General features: G+C 39.6%; 1 protein-coding gene across 1 annotated transcript in view; it reads right to left on the bottom strand.

Annotated features, from left to right (window-relative positions):
- The window catches only part of COL4A5 (collagen type IV alpha 5 chain), an 81669-nt gene that overhangs the window by 13585 nt on the left and 48490 nt on the right, over positions 1 to 19594 (bottom strand). The window contains exons 26-42 of the mRNA XM_059824582.1: positions 19192 to 19284; positions 19000 to 19104; positions 18293 to 18390; positions 17895 to 18045; positions 17111 to 17224; positions 13565 to 13573; positions 12718 to 12885; positions 11727 to 11816; positions 10755 to 10904; positions 9387 to 9485; positions 8286 to 8375; positions 7410 to 7549; positions 6351 to 6477; positions 5010 to 5090; positions 3607 to 3705; positions 2985 to 3035; positions 1968 to 2153 (exon numbers count right to left, since the gene is read on the bottom strand). Of these exons, the coding sequence (XP_059680565.1) occupies positions 1968 to 2153; positions 2985 to 3035; positions 3607 to 3705; positions 5010 to 5090; positions 6351 to 6477; positions 7410 to 7549; positions 8286 to 8375; positions 9387 to 9485; positions 10755 to 10904; positions 11727 to 11816; positions 12718 to 12885; positions 13565 to 13573; positions 17111 to 17224; positions 17895 to 18045; positions 18293 to 18390; positions 19000 to 19104; positions 19192 to 19284 (1851 nt within the window). The remainder of the gene's footprint in view (positions 1 to 1967; positions 2154 to 2984; positions 3036 to 3606; positions 3706 to 5009; positions 5091 to 6350; positions 6478 to 7409; positions 7550 to 8285; positions 8376 to 9386; positions 9486 to 10754; positions 10905 to 11726; positions 11817 to 12717; positions 12886 to 13564; positions 13574 to 17110; positions 17225 to 17894; positions 18046 to 18292; positions 18391 to 18999; positions 19105 to 19191; positions 19285 to 19594) is intronic.

Here is a 19594-nt window from a genome sequence, read left to right as displayed (position 1 = left end):
TTAAGAATAATATCCTTTTAAGAAGATATCCTTTTAAGAATATTTTAAAAATGAAAGCCTATACTCTTATGGACCAATCAGCTTCCTGTGCCAAAATTTTAATTGCTGTACCACTCTACATACAGAAAAACTATATTTGGAAGATCTTGACATCTAGGATGTCTTAGACCTTTATTTGGGCACACTTACATTACAAAGCCCAAGTCCAGCATCCCACCATCTCTTACCCCTTCACTCCTTCTCCCACTTGCCCCAGGTGCAACTCTAACCACAGTGAGCAGAGCTGGGATTGCTTGTCCCATACTCCTACCTGCCAGTGAGCAACGAGGCAGATGAGGACAAGGCCACATGGAAGGTGGAAAGCAAATTAGGACTCCCAACTTGTTGCAGGGATGCTCCACTGACTGGTTAGAGCCCCTGGGGCACAGCAGGGAGTAAGTTCCTCCAGGAGAAAGGGGGAAGCGTGCAATCCTCCTTCCACTAACCAAATAGGAAACCAGGAAGAAATTGTGACTGGCTGTAAATTATTAACCCATTGCGTTGTTTCACACCAGACACATAAAAAGCAGGTTTAGGATACAACGCAATTCAAGGGTTTTTACTAGGACTAAAAGAAAATCTCATTATACTAGCAAACAGCACCCCAGTTTTAAGGTGTTATAAATTAAAACCAAATGTTGTTTATAATGACTCATTTTTTTAAATGCACAGTTAGGATAGATGAGTTCATAGCCTACTCTGCAGAAGAGAAAAGCTCATACTGCCATTGAGAATAATCAAATACTACTCAATTCCAGTTCTAGTGAAAATATGTTGATAAAATTCCATCCTAAAAACATTTTTCAGTGGGATTGCCTCCTCCTGTATCAGAAGCAAGCATGAGAAAAAAGTTAATCTTAAAATCTTTCCAAGTGTGTGCTGCAAAACTAAACTCTCCCTCGATACCCGAAAATGAACAATATATGTGTAGCAGCTATTTTACAAAGGTACTGACTCAAAACTATCTTTCCCCAAACAAATATTTGAATAACAGAAAAATCTGTGGCCAGAGTCTGAGGGCAATAAATAAAAATATTACTTCTCCATTAATATGCAAAGCAAAAAACTTGTAATCAACCAATAGCTTGGTTTGAAAGTAGTCTCCTTTAAGGAGAATATCAAGCATGTTAAGTGAGATGAGTCTTAGTGGTGGCAAAGTACTTCTGGACTCAAGATACAGCAATAAGCTTGAGAAAGAGCTGTGACAGGTTCATTAAAGTTAGATTTTTCAAGAGCAGTATCTAAATGAAATAAACTTTCTATGACACAAAATATAAATCAAATTCTAATACATGCCAGGGAGTTGCTCAGCAATGTTAACTCAGTATAGTGCTTTTTTCATTCCCAGAATTAGTTGGTGCAGGAGCAAAATGCAAACATGGAATGGAAAGATGAACACGGTATGATGGTGCACTGAGTCCACGGGAGCCACATGACACAATGGAGCAATGACTTGTGTTACATGACACGAAGATGAAGAGGCAGCTATCCAATTTGATCATGCTGTGATGCTAGCGTGAATTTGATTTTCATGACTCTTAAAATGATGGGGTTTGTTACTTTTGGTTTTTTGTGTGCGATGACATTTGCTGATCACGTGACAATACTGCAAAAGTATCAGATGTTCAAAAGTCGATATCGTGCTCGCTAGATGATTACTGTGACAGCATGCGGAGAATCTCCCGTTTATTAACGCATTAGATTTTTGCTGCCAGGTATCAGAAATTAATAGAAACTGAGGCTGTTTTATTTTTAGATACTGTTACTTTTGGCAAGAAAATCCTCTGGTTGCCCACAAACATTAAGACCTATGCCATGAGGCTTAAACTTATCCATCCAAATAAATTAAGAAAGTTTAAAGGCTGATAACCTACCAGCAAAATAGGAAAGTACTGGCAGATGTTGATAGATACGAATCACACTCTTACCTGGCCTTCCCGGAACACCTGGTGGGCCAGGGCTACCTTTAGGACCTTCCAGAGGTGGCCCTGGTAATCCCGGTGGACCTGGTGGACCCTGTAGACCAGGGAATCCCTGGAAACCTGGTTCTCCCTTCAGACCTGGAAGTCCGGGGGGCCCCGGTGGGCCAGGTAGCCCCAGTTCTCCTTTTTGCCCTGTAAAACCAAACAGCCATGTTTATGAATACTATTACAAACTGATACGCAAAAAAGTCCAAATATCAATTTGCAGAGCCATTTCTCTCTCTTGCAGAAAGCGCAGGTCTGGCCACTACTCACCTCATTTGCGCAGTGAGACAGTATAAAATTGGTCTAACATTCAGAAAAGAGTTAGGGCTAATAACTCTCGCAGGAGAAAGTGCTATAGCTTCTGACATGTTAAAAGGTCTTGCTAAGTCTCACTTTACTACTCAGTGATGCTGTAATTCATAAACATCCTCTGAGTTTGTAAGCCTACAAGCAATGCTTTCATGAGCTTTTATATACCTGTAAAGATATCTGTCAATAATAAGACTTCATCATTTTTTCTGAGACACTGCTGAAAGTTAGGACATACTTGCAAAATTTTCAAATAAGCTTGAGGAATTTAGGAGCTTTACTGCTACTGGAAAGTAATATAACTTAGGTTGTGAAGTTGCTTTTGAAAATATAGCAAGCAGCTATATTTCCAAAGCAGCTTCATTTGTCATCTGTTGCATGAATGCTTTATTTAGTGAGACAAATCAGTAAAGTTCCACACAATGCAGTAGACTATTATCCTGGATGGATTTATTCTGTCTGCATAATTGCTAATTTATAAAATTCAGTAGTCAGTAATGAGTCTCTTTATTACCTTGGTTAATTGAAAATGGTCTGCTGGGAAAAGTTATTTTAGTTGTTGCTATGGCATTCATTTGTTGCAGAACATACAACATGCCCTTCTTTTTTTGGTGTATAGATATATTTTACATTCAACCTTTTTAACAAAGAACAACAGAGAAACTTTACCTGACAATCCTGGGAGTCCCGGAGGTCCTGGGCGCCCAAAACCTGGTAGACCTGAAAAGGAACAGATTCAGTTAATAATGAACATCTAGCTTTCAAGTCTTCAGAAACAGGAATATGAGGCTGAGAATGATGAAAGTGCAGCTCATCTAAATCTCTGATTCCTTGAGACTACCAGGATTCTCATTCACTTAGCAGTCCACACCAAAGCTAGAGGTTTTGCTACTAAAACGCATCTGTAACTTTTGTAAGTATTTCCATCCATTCACAAGATGCTCTTGCAGATTTTGGGAGTTAATACATTTGCATTTTTGGTTGGGGTTCTATCTTTAAGGCAGAGATTACACTGTCTATCCATTCTATAACTGAACTGAAGCAATACAGCTACCATGGAACACAGGAAGAGGGGCTGGTGTTCAAGTCCGGTAATAAAAATCTAAGAGCTGATTGAATTCTTGTCCTGTGCTTCACTGACAGCTTGACAGCACCCTTTGTGAACCATGCAACAGCTGGGAACCACAGAAGCAGCTTTGAAGGTGTATGGACAGTTATAAGAAAAATAGAATAGAGAAAGCAGGACATCACAATGCAGAGTGAAGAGGAGAAAACAGGAAGGATACCTAACCTGGTTCACCCTTCTGACCAGCTGGTCCAGGGATACCATCTCGACCAGGCTGTCCCTTCTCCCCTGAAGGACCAGGAGGGCCAGGACGACCAATATCACCTAAAAGGGCGATAGAACATATTAGCACAGTAATGCCTAACCTGCAATAAAAAAAGCAACCTCACCCCACGCCCCACCATCTGAATCTGAAGGTGTGACAATGTAATAACAAATTCACAAGGGTGTAATCTTAAAATTAAAACCTTTCTCTTCCTCCTCTCTCTCCCCCTGATAATTTAGAAAAGGCTTTTAGGCCTGTGACCTTTTAAGCAGTTAGTGTTTGCTAAAAATAATATAATGGTTCCCTTTAGGATAAATCAGAATTTTGCTGCTATAAAAACAGGTTAGACCACTGAAGTACTTAATATAAATAGAGCTGGTAAATACTGAAACAGTTAACTTCTTGTTTCAGTAGCTAATGATATGATGCTGTGGATATAGTCTACCTAGACTTTAGTAAAGCCTTTGATACCACTTTCCAGAGCATTCTCTTGGAGAAACTGACTGCTCATGGCTTGGATGGGCGCACTCTTCGCTGGATAAAAAAACGGCTGGATGGCCGGGCCCAAAGGATTGTGGTGAATGGAGTTAAATCCAGTTTGTGGCCGGTCACAAGTGGTGTTCCCCAGGGCTCAATACTGGGGCTGGTCTTGTTTAATATCTTTATCAATGATCTGGATGAGGGGATCAAGTGCACCCTCAGTAAGTTTGCAGATGACACCAAGTTGGGTGGGAGTGTTGATCTGCTTGAGGGTAGGAAGGCTGTGTAGAGGGATCTGGACAGGCTGGATCCATGGGCCGAGGCCAATTGTATGTTGAACCACAACAACCTACCTGAAAGGAGGTTGCAGAGAGGTGGGTGTTGGTCTCTTCTCCCAAGTGACAAGTGATAGGACAAGAGGAAATGGCCCCAAGTTGCACCAGGGGAGGTTTAGATTGGATATTAGGAAAAATTTCTTCACTGAAAGGGTTGTCAGACATTGGAACAGGCTGCCCAGGGAGGTGGTTGAGTCAACGTCCCTGGAGGTTTTTAAAAGACATGTGGATGACGTGCTTAGGGACATGGTTTAGTGGTGGACTTAGCAGGGTTAGGTTTACGGTTGGACTTGATGATCTTAGAGGTCTTTTCCAACCTAAATGATTCTATGACTATGACAGCAGACACAAGTTGTCAAGAGAAAGTTAAAACTTCTTTCTTTTCTGTTTAATTTCAGTGAACTAAGTGTGTGCAATGATGTTTGAACATCCATATGTATATATAGATGCATTTTCATGATGTTAAAAAGATAAGAAGATAGGAAGTGGCTTCATATGTTATGTTTTTCACAGAAGCAGCTGACCTTTGCTGCACTGTTCATGCTCACCTGCTGGCCCAGGTGGTCCAGGCAGGCCAGGATTACCTGGAGGCCCCTCGATACCTTTTGGTCCTGGAATTCCTGGCGTTCCTGTAAAGTACGGGCATTTCAATCAAATTATGCACCAAACTGGCTTTTCAGCAGATCTTGAAGTGCTATAATCTGAGATGCCCTGAGTAACAAATGAGCTAATTGTATCAAGATACTGTATTTATGCTCATTTTGCAGATTTACAGCTGATTAAGGAGATGAATTATAAAGCCAAGAACGTACAGAAACAAAACACACTAGCACAACTGTCCTTACTGCTACTCTCAAGACTTCTGTCATCTTAATTGTTCAGTGCCAGTGGCCAAGGACACAGTGACTCTGGCAGGCTGCTAGGAAAATACCAGGTTTTTCTGCTTGACAACAAAGTGAAAGCATTATGAACTGTAGCTGGTTAGTCCTTCCCCAATCCTCTTGCCTGAAAAAGGATCTTAATAAAAATGGTCTTACAGTTAGCATTTACACCAGATTCTCACCCCTACAGCATGAACTGAGTGGGAGGTAGGAGAAACAATCGATCTGGTGCAGTATGTCTGTTCTGAACAGCATCTGAGCCTGATCAAGGTAGTGTTTCAATACACCATTTTGGCTGCTCACAGTCTTTCAGGCATGACATGAAGCAGAGGTTAAAAACTGTCAGGTTCATGGCCAGGTTTTGTTCTCTTCTAAGCTTCCTGCTGCCATGACTACACTGTTATAAATTCCCTAACTTCCTACGTTAAAGCAGCTCAAGCATGCTTGTAGAACAGCCTTTATTGCTGCAAATAAAGCATAGGTAAAAACCTTGTTTTTTTAAATTGAAAATGAAAGAACTGGCATATACCCATGAACAATCTCTATTAATATTTTTTAGAGAAAAATGCAAAACCTAATTTCATTATGTTTCAGAAAGAGATTTTTCTTTAGAACATATTTTTAGAAAATAAATGCTATTAAAAAAGCCCCTTATTCCTGATGACACTTTCTTATTGATTCATGAAGGAAAAATATGTAGCCAAACACAGGTATTTTGTGGGTCAGAGAAGGTGAGAGTCTGACTGCTGTGGGAAGTGGAGAGCATTAGCGAATACAACTGCTACATACCCTCAGAGCAGATGAATAATTTCAGAAGGCACTCTTAAGAGTTGCGTTCACACACTTACTCTTGCAGTGACAATTCCCACAGAACAAAGCTTAGAAGCAGCAGATTGCTAGAAACTTTGAAAGAAGCTGTAGTCCTACACCAATTACCCATAGAGTTTAGATGTATATACCAATATCAGAGAGCAAGAGTGAAAATAAAAAAATCCTGTTCATAATTACCTGGGAATCCAGGAAGGCCTGGTTCTCCTTTTGCACCTGGACTGCCTGGAAATCCAGGCAAACCAGGATTTCCAGCTATACCTTTACTGCCTGGACTACCTGGGTATCCAGGCAAACCAAGATCGCCCTAGAAAACATGAAGCAGAAATAAGAACCCAGTCTTTTTAAGATGGGTAAGCCCTTCGTGAATGTTCCCAGTCTTACCATCACAAAAAGGTCACCATTATATTGTGTACGATTCTCTTTATAGCCAGTTGATGTTAACCATCTCACACAGAAAATTAATTGGAAAGAGCAATTGTAAAGATTTTAACAGTTTTCCCCTACAATTTTGTACACAGAGTATCATAGCTTTTCCTCAGAACTGGCCTACATTAAAGAAAAAAAAGTGTTCTTTCTTCTTTCAGAAGAGACAGATTTTTACCCCATGATAATGCAGAAAAAACCCAGAAATCTGTGGAGCTTTCATCATGCAATATTTTTGCTAAATTAATTGCTGCTCAACATCAACTGTAAGGCATCAGTGAAGGCTGCTAGATATCTGTAGGTCTTTTTGTCACTTTTTTGTGGGTGACAGAAAGAATGATATAGGTAAATGATAGTGCAAACGTTTTATAAATACTTAAAAATTTGAAGCAGCAGTAATCATGATATATCAGCTCCTTAGTAAATTATTCTTAAATGCATATTGTCTTATTTTTTTTTAGAATTAACTACATAATTAGACATGGGAACAACAATATTAATCGTATAAATCCCTAACAACTACCAAAATGTCAGTGGGTGTCACAGTGCAGACTAGGCCACTAACTGAACCCAACTTGAAAGGTCTGGTAAACAATCTTCTCCTTTAACTAGATTAAATGATATATAAATATTTTCACTTTTAAAATTAGGTCAGAGAAGAACAAGCCACAGTCAAGCCTGCTTGTTACTAATATATTTATATACATATTTACAGTTATACATAATATATATAGAGTTATAGTTAAAAAAAAAAATCAATACATAATCTCATTTCCTCATGGTATTTTCTATTGAAGAATTTTGTAAATGTACCTTTGGTCCAGGGAGCCCAGGAATACCAATGCCTGAAAGACCAGGGTCACCTTTCTCCCCTTTCAATCCAGGAAATCCTGCAGGTCCCGGCTGCCCTGGACGTCCTGCTATTCCTTGGGTGCCTTTAATCCCTGGGGGACCTGTCCAAAAGAAAAAATACAAGTTTTATAAATAAAAATAAAACTTTTCAGTGATTTCTCTAAAGCACTGCAGATTACAGCAACTGAACTAGAAAGCACTAACAAATTGACTGGCTGGCTTTAAATACCTAAAGTATTTTTATTTTTAAAACCAAACTAAAACAATTATCTAAAATCTCTCATGGCTTTTTGCATGACATTTCTAAGCTTTCCTTTTTTTTTTATTCTTAATTTACACAAATCCAAATATCCTTTTGTAGTATCCAGGCACAATTTATTTATTAGAATCCTCAGAAATTGCAATTTTTCTTTCAGCAATCTTTCTAAATAATGGAATTCACTTTCTCCTTCCCCTTTTGCTTGTGTCTGATGTCTGCCTTCTGACAGGTGGGTTTACAGAATCATCTTTTTTCTGAACTTTCACAGAGCGGATCTGAGAAACCAGAAAAGAATGAAAGTAACAAAACGTAGATCATTCTGCTTCTACATCTGTAAGCACTTTAAAGTATTATGTATTTACAATATATTTGCTATTTACTTTTTCTGTTTTAATGGGTATTTCCAATTTCTTATATACTATTTCAACAAATAGGTATGTAGGGCTTTATGTATTCCTCATCTGCATTGCCATTTAAACATATTATTAGATACTGCACACAAGCAGATCCACACCTCTGTAAGATAGAAAAGGAAAACACTAGCCAAAATAAAGTAAAATACAAGCACAGAAACTAACCTGGAAGGCCCATCTCTCCCATGGCACCTTTTAACCCTGGAGGTCCTGTTGGTCCAGGCTGCCCAGGAAGCCCTGTGTCTCCCTTGATGCCTAGGAAAGTTGACTTTTTAGTTAATTAATGACAATAATTAAAAGTTTCTGACATTTATGCATTCTCATATGAATATGCCTGTCATCTAATTACAAAGACAATGGATTTAGAGTTGCTTTAGGCCTCATACTGCTCCTACGGGCTTTTTCACACCCATTTGTAGTGAAATATTAAACATCTTCAGTTTGTTCCAAGCCAAGATTTGATCAGGGCAACTTCTTCTTTGTTTTGAAGATTAGTCTAACGAAATGGGTTAAATCTAAGTCCATGATTTAGTAATAATCTGAAACAATTTAGTAGTGGTGTGACTTGGTCTCTCATGAGTTGTTCTGCAGAATGAACACATTATCTCTTTCTCATCTGCAATAGGTATTCAGTAGCTTCTATTACGGAATTAAATGCAACCTACAATGCTCAAACTAGTTTGAGTCCTGGATGGTTAAAAAAATTCCCCAAGCCCAACAAGATATTTAGAGCGAGACCTATACTAGACATAGTGAGCAAAGATTCAAGATTCCAGATAGTTTGTTATGGCAGTAGGAAGAAGCAGCACAAAACGGAATTAGTTTTCTTGATCCTTGCAATTCTTGAAAGCAAAACTGTGACATCCAGACAGCCTTTGCAATACATTCATTTGGCTGTTTGCGAAGTACAAGTATAATGACTAATAATATAAAAAATAAACATACGAAACAGACAACACCAGTTGGCAGATCCCGCAGTCATGTTGCTTGCTCAAGTAGCAAGCACTTTTCCAGTCATCCTAAAAGCTATCCTGATCTTCAGTGGGATCAGGTTAAAACTGCTTTTGGGTCTGTTAGAAGGAAAGAGCTCAAAGCATGTTGTTTGGATAATGATTTTAAATGTCCCAAAACTGTGCTGCAGCTTTAAGTGTAAATCCCTAGGCTTTGCTTAGATATACCTGAATTAACATCCCAATCTCATGTGATAAAAACACAGGCAAATTTTTTACACGTCAAAATCGTCCATCTGAGGCCTTGTTTACTTACCTGGCAATCCTGGCACACCTGGTGGGCCACTAAGTCCTGGTGGACCTGGGTCACCTGGGAGACCTTGATAACCTTTCTGCCCTGATAAACCAGGAATACCTCAAAGGAAAAAGATACGTTTTATTATTATTACTACTACTGAATGTTTTCTTTTACCTTAAGAGATCAGATGTAGCTATATGTGAATAAAAATCCAAATAGGGATTTTTCTTCAGTAAATATAATTCCCCCTAGTTTAGCAAAAGCAAGTATCACAGAACACAAAATATTGCTTCTGGGAAGTTTAAAATTACTACAGAACAATATAAGTAGAGAAAAAGTAACTTTATGACTAATGACAACATACTTCATTCAGAAGGGACTGTCTTTTCGGATAAGCAGACTCCATGCTAACCTCTATATTACTCCAGATTATTTATATACATGTTTAATTACATTGCTTCACCAGAAGCACTTTGGGACTGATATATTATAAAAAGTAATGCAAGTATTTTAGCAGATTTTTACAAATTCTATGTGGTTATTATCCCATACGATAACTTTGTGCTGCCCTGCAGGCATGGTTAAATTTGCCCTCTACAGCTCTTAACAGAGGGGAAAAAAAAGAAAAAAAAAAATTAGGTGTCTTAGGATCCCACCTAGGTTTCACAGAAATTAATAAAATAGATAAATTAGCACAATAATGGCCAGGCCAACATTAGAGAAAGGCATTCTGGTTCTCCCCAGGGTAGAGCATTTTTAGTCTTCTCAAGACTAAATTAGAGTTCAAAGGAGACATCTGAACCCTTGGGGGGCAGGGGGGAAGCCAGCAAGTGAGAGAGAAAACAGACTTGAGTGAACTGAGAAAACCTTCCAGGCTGCCAGCTTCCCAAGTAGAAACACACAGAGAGATGACAGTTAGCTCAGGGGAGGGTAAGCTTACAGAGATACCCAAAGGGAGAATCTGGAGGTGCTGCATGAGCAGATGACCTGTGCAATTACATCCTACAAGGCAAAGGCCCAAGGGCTTGTGAGACAGCAGGAACGCAGCCAGCACAGCAGCCATGACAACTATCTCTCATCATGCTTAGGAATAACACCTACAAGACTGAAATCCTGCTGAAGCACCTTAGTACTATTGCAATATTGCCATATACCAAATAATAGTAACAGTTAATGAGCAAGGACATTGCAAACTAAGCATACAGATAACTTGGTCATAGAACCACTTAAAAAAAAGCCTAAAATAAGAGAACCTTAAGCCACCTCTATATTCTGAGTTTATTTTTTTCTGCAAGAAAGAATGAACTAGAAATGGATTCAGTTACAGGTCACCGTTGTCTGTAGAGGACAAACCACCTCCCCAGACCCACAGGAAAAGTTCTGTACCTGGAACACCTGGCTCGCCTTTTTCTCCTTTTGCTCCTAGCTGTTTCGGATCAACTTTTCCAGGTGGACCTGGCAGGCCTGCTTCACCTTTGATGCCTTTCTGTCCTACCGGTCCAGGAGGCCCTGGCGGACCAGGTAATCCATTGTTACCTACAGTAGGTACAGACAACAAAAGGGAAAAAACCGTAATCCTTAAGGCAGGCTAATATATTTGTAGTGCTTTTTCTTACTTAGGGAGTCCATGATTTATTCACAAAGCTGGAATTCACTAAATGATCAGTCAGTTTGTGCAAAGTTCTCCACAGCATCTTAAGCCCTGGAACAAAGCTGAGTGAGCGGACTGCATGGGGATGTCGGTATGCTGCAGTCTGTCAGCTCTGGCCAGCCCAGCTCAGAGGAAGCAGCTGTCCATATGACCCACATCAAGAGAGCTCCCAGAGCCCCACCACACTGTGCCACTAGCACAGAGGAGTTGCAACAGCCACAGCAGCTTTGGATTCACAGCCTCCTTGTTCTAGGGAGATGAGTGGGTTTTTCTTCTACCAAACTCTTTCAAAATTCTTCTCCAACAAGGGGGCTGGGAAAATGCAGATAGAATAGTTTCTCTGTGATACCTATAGAGCTGATTCTGGATGACTTCATAATCCAAAGCTACTGTTTTTCTTCTTTCTGCTGCTTAAAGCAGACTTTACAACATACTTCAGAAATATTGTCCTACTTCAATGCCATCAATCCAAAGGTAATGTTTTAAAAATAGCTAACATTTCATGACATCAATTAAAAAAAGAGTCACTGAATGCCGTGACTTAAATCCGCAAAGCAATTCTGAACATCAACACTGTCAAAAGAAGATAACTTAAGCAGATCCCAGTAACGAAGATCTAGATGTTAGTATTACAAAGCTGCTTTCCACACAGGACATGGAAAACAGCATTCTGCATTCTCTTCAGGGGCAGATAAAACATATATTACCTTTCAAGCCAGGCAGACCATTTCTTCCAGGAGTTCCTGGAGGCCCTGGAGGACCAGGAGCTCCCATGACGCCCATCTCACCCTTGGCACCTAAATGCATTGAATCACCGTTGTAATTCTGAACAAAACCTCAAAACCTATCATTACCTAATTTTTACTTCCCTGCATCTCTATGGTATTTATTAACCAGCACATGCATATAAAGCCTGTTTTAAGGGAATTACAAGCACCCAGTCCCTGTATAGATCTAGATCTGATAAAATGACACTTGAAAATTGTGCCAAATTTTTCACAGTTAAGTCCTGGGAAGAAAAGTTGCAAGTGATACTTTTTGGTATAAAGCATATTTATACCTCCAATAAGTTTAGTTCCCTAGTTTGAAACATAAATACTTGCTTGAAAGCAAACTTGAATTTATTGAAAGCCAAACAGACAATTAGAAATGCACTACTTTTAGTATCTTTTGCATTGCCCCCTCCATCCAAAGACATAGATTCTCAAAATTCACTTTTAGGATTTTTATTCCAGAGGGTGAAACAGACTATCTTAACTGAATAGTCTAACACACAGAATAAGGAAATTAATATTCAAAACTATGAGTTGGATCCAATTGATAGCATTTGTAATTGTTTCCTTTAAACAAATTCTATTTCTAAATTGTAGCAGTGACCAGAAAAAATAATCACAAAATAAATTAGAAAAGTGACATAACTATGATGATCAAAGTCACGTTTGAAAGTTATGAAACAGAGTAATGCAGAAGATATTTGAATCAAGTTACAGGGAAGAGTGGAGAGGTGACAAGGATTTTAATGCAACAAATTTTATTGTAATTTTTTTTATAAAGTATGAGATGTAAGGGTTACATGTATCCAACTTTAAATGGATAGGAAAACATTGAAGTTCATTAAGCTGGCATGCCCAAGCATAAAGAGCATCCAGCTGTAACTACAGTTTGGTCTTTGTCCACAGGTAAAAAATGTGAACTTACCTGGAAATCCAGGTATTCCATCCCGGCCAGGTGGTCCAGGTGAACCCTGAGGCCCTGGGAGACCAGGGGGTCCTGGATATCCTGGGGTTCCCCGATCACCTGGAGGACCAGGAACGTCGAAGCCTGGAGGACCTGGATCCCCTTTCTCTCCTGGAATGCCCTGCAACCCTAGACAATGTTGTTAAGACACAATCTTTTAGCAAAAAGTAAGGCAAGGCTGACATCTGTGCATCTTTGGGTGTAGTACTGTAGGAATAGCTAAGTTTTATCTGCAGTCCATTCTTAGCACTGATGAAAACCCTGCAATTCTTCTAAAGCCATTTATTTTTTAATGGCTTCCAGGTGTTAAAAGGCTATATTCTCCTGAAGAGAAACATTACTAAAATTTTAACAAGTTGTAGCAAACACAATTCAAAAAAATCTCAAAAGGAAAACAACAACTCTATTCAACAACCCTTTAAGTCTGATTAATAAAACAAAAAGCCAAGATTGATTAGACTGGTTTGTATTTTATCGTTAAGTATTGAGATTCTTACAAGTATATTTCCATTAATGATTCTATTTTACGACATTCTATGATAACATCAGCTGAGTATTTTTGAAGGATAGCAAAATTCTGCATTGTATTACATTTCCCCAAATGAAAAATAGGAATTGTCAAAATATGCTTAAGATTGTTTAATGCTAATGATACTGAGCTCGAGGCACTGCTGAAGCAAGCAGACAGCTTGTTTCCCTGCAGTGCACTGTATCAGCGAAGATGCTCAATCTGGAAATGTAGCTGACAAAAAAGGATTCCTCTTAAATCTGAAGTTAAGAAAAGGCTTTGGTAAAGAAACCACAGTACCTGGGGAACCTTGAGGTTCAAAAGCCAACGAGTTAGAGCTCATCAGGAAGTTGAGACAGGTAGCAGTAAGGAGTTGTAATAGTCGTTAAGTTAGGAAACAAAATAAAGCACATATAGATTAGAATAAAGAAAAAATCTACCCTAAAGTTACCGAAAACAGATCTAAGTACAAAGAATACAACACTAAAGCAGTTCAGAGAAACCAAACTGCAAGGAAACTTAGAGGTCTTTTTCAAAGTGCAGCCACCACTGTATGCAGAAACAAGAAACTCAGTGAGATATTTTCAAATATTGATGGTATATTTTAAAAATAAAATTATTTTTCCCTCTCTCCTTGTCTAGTAATCTCTTTGCAACAGGGGAACAAGCTTTTTCTGAACTGTTTCTTACACCAAACTGTCATTACTAGATACTGGCTTGGACACTTTCTGAACAATAGAGTACATCCTACCAATAAGCTTCTTGTTGATCTGCATCACATTCTGGTAAATCCCTTCAAATAGAGATGTTCAAAAGATGATTCTTCTTTATAACACAAAAACCTGCTAAATATTTTTTTTCCCATTCTTCTAGTTCTATTATGCAAATTTACATTGTTACACCTACAGAGATAGTATATTGCATGTTACATGCCCTAGCATAGTCTACTAAGATTATAACAACACCGTGCCAAAACCTCATAAATAACCACAAGGCAGTATTACTCTAACTCTGTAATGGTGACCCCTGCTCTCGACTGCAGGAACAAGTTTAGGAGTGATGTCATGGTGTGTTCTCTGCACACTAAAAAGGCAGATCAAGTATTCTTGACAGCATAGGCTGTAGACTTCCATTTATTTAATGATAAGCATGCTTCCCTTCGGCAGCAGCTTATCACTGCATTAAGCTATGGTGTCATGTGCCTGCAACTGCTTACTTTGCAGAGAAAAAACAGTACTGGAGGATGGATATGGACTGCACATGCTCTGTGTTTAAGGGATTGCTGTCAGCAAGTGAAAAAAAAAAAAAAAGAGAAAATAATATAAAACCCAGTAATAGGACAAACTGTATCTAGAATGGTAAAGATACTTTTTCAAATGGAAATTAATTCTAATCGAATTTCTGGTTCTCAAAAATGTAACAGTTTCATAATTAGAACAATACAAACAACACAATAAATTCTGAAGCAATTTGTTACATATTCAAAAAAAAGAAGAATGTTGAGTTACTGCAAACTATTTGAAGAAATGGTGGTGCAAAGAAAGGAAATTCTGAACAGGGAAATCCTTTCAAGAGTTTTCCAAATTACTTGAAAAACAGAGCCCCAGAAACTACCCAATGTTGCATAAAGGAACAGAATCAAAACAGCCTAGTAAAACAAACAAGGGATGGGAGATCGGAACGTAAGGCATTCTGCACAAAACAGAGAAATAGCAGTGCCAAGGGAAATAATGAGGACTTCTCAAGTGGGACCTTCAACAATGCACTACATTTCAGAGCCACCATGCTGTTAGTAGCCACAACGATTAGTCAGTACAGACACGAAGAGCGAAAATATAAGCATTTCAAATCCACCAACTCTAGTAATAATTGTGCATTTGTCAAAGTTGGTATTTTGCAGAATAAATCAGTGACCACATGAAATAAAATTCTGGCTAACACCAGAAGAGATGTCACAAGAAGACAAGAAAACATGCATTGGATGAAACATTCAAACTCATACTAATACATCTCACCCCAAATACACACCTGTGTTGCCTTCTGTTTCAGTTCAGCCTCAAGTGCAACCATAGGTTCAGGACGGTATAGCAAGCACAGTAAGCCAGGCAGAGGACCCACCTGCTGGCTCAGGGAACTTCTGTGCACATGTCCAGACCCCTTCTGTCCCTAGCTCTTAATACTGGACACATTCAAGGCTTGCTGGTGCAGCAACTAGACATTCCTTTCCCCACTGGGAAACTTGTGAAAAACTTAAACATGACCCACGCTTTATATATGTGAGTAGAACTCAAACTGCATGGGCCTACTTACTCGAGTGCTTGCCTACCTTCAAGTTAAGCACTTTGCTGAATTTCAGCTCACAGGTCATAAAGATCTGAATATGATCAACCAATCTGTGACCCATGGCCTTAGAGTTGGCCATGAATTTTTCAGCATGCATTGCAAACAATGCCAACCCCAGTGCTGGCATACAAACAAATACAAAAAGCGTAGCTCACAAACATGCAACGTAAACAGTCACACAGGCACGGCAAGAACCAGATGGGTTTTGAAACGTTTCAGCAGCAGGCATGCTCAAGTTCACAGAGAGTGTTCTCACTGCGGTGACTGCCACACATTTGCAACATCAGGAGTTGGTGCAAACCAACTGAATGGCTTCACTGAATGAAGGGGAAAAGGAATTTCCCTGAACAAACTTTGTGAATAGAATGATGTGCTTGCGTGCACATGTACCCTTTGTGCAGAGATGGAACAAGTTCCTATCTTCATCAGTCACCAGTCATTTTAGACAAAAGACAATCAAACTCCCTTCAGAGACATATTCCTAATTACCACTATCCTAGATTCTACTTTGTCAATTTACTTTAAACCTATCAGGACTCATAAAACTTGGTTTTGCAGGAAAAAAAGTGTGTGAGGGAATCAGGAACGCCAGAACTCAGAGGTTTGTGTAAGAAGAATTCTAAAGCTCTTTTCCAGGTGTGCTTATGACAAGACAAATGTGTATGACCTCTTTTACTGACAGGCTTCTGTTAAAACAGTATCACGTCACTACTTGGAGAACATTTTCTCCTCTACAAAATAATGAACCAGCTAGTTTGGAATACTCATGCTTTCTTCCTTTCCACATTAATAGAGTTAAATTGTGCTTCAAGCTTCCGTTTGGAGGAAAAAAAAAAAGGCACCTAGCCACATCACGGAGAACCTGAATTACTCCCTTGATTTTGCACTCACCATGTAAGTAGACAGAGGACAAATAGGGGATTGAGTTTGCCTGCTTTTTTTCCAAACCAGAAATTAATTTTCTAGATAATAATGTAAAAAAGTTATTCAAAAATACCTCTCACCCAGTGAATTTGGAATACAGTTTGGTAAGGTAGAAAACTACTTTGGAATTTAAGAACCGTCTTGCTATTTGAAAGCAATGTAATGACAGCATGGTACAAGCAGCTAAAGGCAGCTTTCTTCCTCTTAATGTATCCCCAAAACCTCTGCACTGACATTGTGCTCCCTTCTGTCTTGTCCTGAAGAGTATTGCGATAAACCCCTTCACAGAGATTTTGTCACTATCTGTGCACAATACTTTCTAGAATTTCTGCTAAGGCTCCAAGTCTTCTCCAAAGTGGGCTTTTTACACCCCAGGGCTGAATGTAACTCCACTTCTGATTTCAGTAAAAAGCACGATGTACCAAGTTTTGCCCGCTTGACCAGCAAGACAGACAAGCTAATAGACATGAAGTCTCTCATCTTTCCTTGCCTATCTGTTCAGTGGGACCTTCAGCGTCCTGTATACCTGCTTGGTGCACACCAGAAATAACCTAAGGGTACAATTCATGCGAGTTTTACCTGGGGGGCCAACAGGACCCGGAGGTCCTGGAGATCCAGGTGGACCTTGACCACCAATGCCAGGGATGCCTGGTGGGCCTGGGAGTCCTGGTGGTCCACTTGGTCCAGGGTCACCTAAAAGAACACTCTTGTTTAGTTAAATAGTGAACTCAGTTCAAAGACACTTGCTTTCAGAAGCAGAGTGCCTGCATACTGTACTTGAAATCTCGTCCTTGCATGCAAATAAATATGGATCTGACACAGGAAAAAAAAAAAAAAAAAAATCACACTTCAGAGGCTATTTCTGAAAGCCAGAAATTTGTCCTCACTCTGTGTGGAATGCATGCAGTTTACATTTTTAGGCTACACAGAGACATGTTATTGCAACATAATCCACAGCAAACTCAACAGATGCTCTCCAGCAAACCAGGCACGCTCTGCAGTTCAATACAGACAATGATTAACAATAGGAATTTGTGAATTGCTAACCCTCTGCACGTTGAAGCACAGTGCATCTAAATGACAATTATTCTACTGAAAAAGTTTTACCCCCATTTTAATATGGTTTGTCTTTAGAATACAGACTTTCAAATATTGTCCCACAGATTGGTATTGACTCCCTTCCTTTCTTGTCTTTTGAGAACACAAGCTTCCATTTACACAGGTGTCTCTGATTTGGAAAAATGGACCCTGAAGTAATTGCTCTGAAGTCAGCACTGCTTGTATTTAACTGCCATACGACTCCCAGTGCATCTACATTTTTTAAAGTTCAATAGGGAACAGAAAAGGGGAGAGTTCTCCATACCTTTGGGCCCTGGAGTTCCATCAAAACCTGCCCGTCCTGGGAGACCAGGATTTCCTGGGAAGCCAGGATCCCCTTTAGGTCCTTGAACTCCTTTTGTGCCTGGTGGTCCTGGGGGTCCAGGTGGTCCTTGAACTCCAAATCCACGTTCACCCTGTAATAAATTAACAAATTTTTTAAAATTTGTTATCCTAAAAATGTTAAAGTAGCAAAGAAAAAATGCCCACCATCTTAGAGTTCAATTTCTTTTTTCCTACCCTCTCTAAACCTCAAGTAGAGAAGGTGACTTCCCCGCCATCGAAAGCTGACAACAAGAGGTGAAATCCTCCCCACCAACTTCCCACTGATGCAGAAGAACCTCTAAGAGAGTGAAATTTTATATTAAACAAGCAAACACAGACCTTCTGTCCTGGGAAACCAGGTGGTCCAGGAGGTCCATCTAGACCAGGGCGACCTGGAGTTCCCGGAGCTCCGGGGGGGCCTGGAGTCCCTGGGAAACCTGCACATGACATGGAGGTTAGGGCCGCAGAGGAGAGGACACCAGAGAGCATTAGAACAACTCTTCCAGAAATGCTTAGGGCCCATGAAAAGTAATCTCTGAAAAGAGGTTCTATGCTAGCTCAAGCATACTTGAGGGGTACCTGTTTGGCTGAGTTTACTTTTGAGTATACTGTCTTTGCCACAGAGAATCTCTGGGACTCCTCTCAGAGGAGGGCACTCCCCATGCTGTGTGTGCTAACAAAAATTACAAACAGTTCACATCAGAAACATTAACATCTTGAGGCAGCATTTGGAGATCATTTATTGATTCAAGCTCAAACATTCATCATTTCCCAAAGTTCTACCCAATTGCTTTTGTGTCCTTGGTTTACTGAAGAATGTAAGCTACCATGAAGGAGCAGTACAGTGAACAGAGAAATAAGAGCTCAGCAGGTTTTTTTCCTGATACTTCTGAAACTATTATAAAGATGCATAAATGCAAGACGAAACATTTTTAAAGGATTCTAGAGACAAAAAAAATCAACTCACCAGGATAAAGTGAGGAGACACAACCCTCTATGTCCCCTCTTCCAGCCAGTACAATACAGTAATAAGGCTGTAAACATACCTTTTGGGCCTGGTGGACCTGGAAGTCCAATGCCAGGAATGCCTGGCTCTCCCTTTGCACCTGGGATGCCTGATAAGCCACGCTGACCTGGCTGACCAGGATCTCCTGTAAGAAGAAAATCAACATAGTTATCAAGAATCAATCAGAATAAAAAGCTCTTGGAATTCCCTGGATATCTAGTTGCTGCTTTACCGGGAAGACCTGGGTCACCATTTCTTCCTGGAGGACCAGGGGGGCCAGGAACTCCTGGTTCTGTAATAGTCTGGCCAGGGTCACCTTTTGGACCTAAAACCAAAAAGAATAAATATGTATCACTCAGTAGGAGTTTCTTTGCGCAGAAAAAGATGCTAGCCACATCCCAAGCTTACAAAGATATTATCAACACCAGCAACAATTTACCCAATAGGCTATCTACCCCTGAGCCCCATACAGCACTTATAGGCTTAGAAGCAGTGTTTAATGTTAAGACAGTTTTCTTGAAATGTTATTTTTTTTTGGCTTTCTCCTAGATACCATCATGTGAATAGTATTTTCCATAGCTGATACCAGCACAGCTTGATCAGGATCTGTGTAGCTGACAAGTAACAAAAGCAAA

Source organism: Gavia stellata, chromosome 14, assembly GCF_030936135.1.
Source record: "Gavia stellata isolate bGavSte3 chromosome 14, bGavSte3.hap2, whole genome shotgun sequence".
NCBI classification, from domain to species: domain Eukaryota; kingdom Metazoa; phylum Chordata; class Aves; order Gaviiformes; family Gaviidae; genus Gavia; species Gavia stellata.
This window is presented reverse-complemented; position numbering and strand designations above follow the sequence as displayed.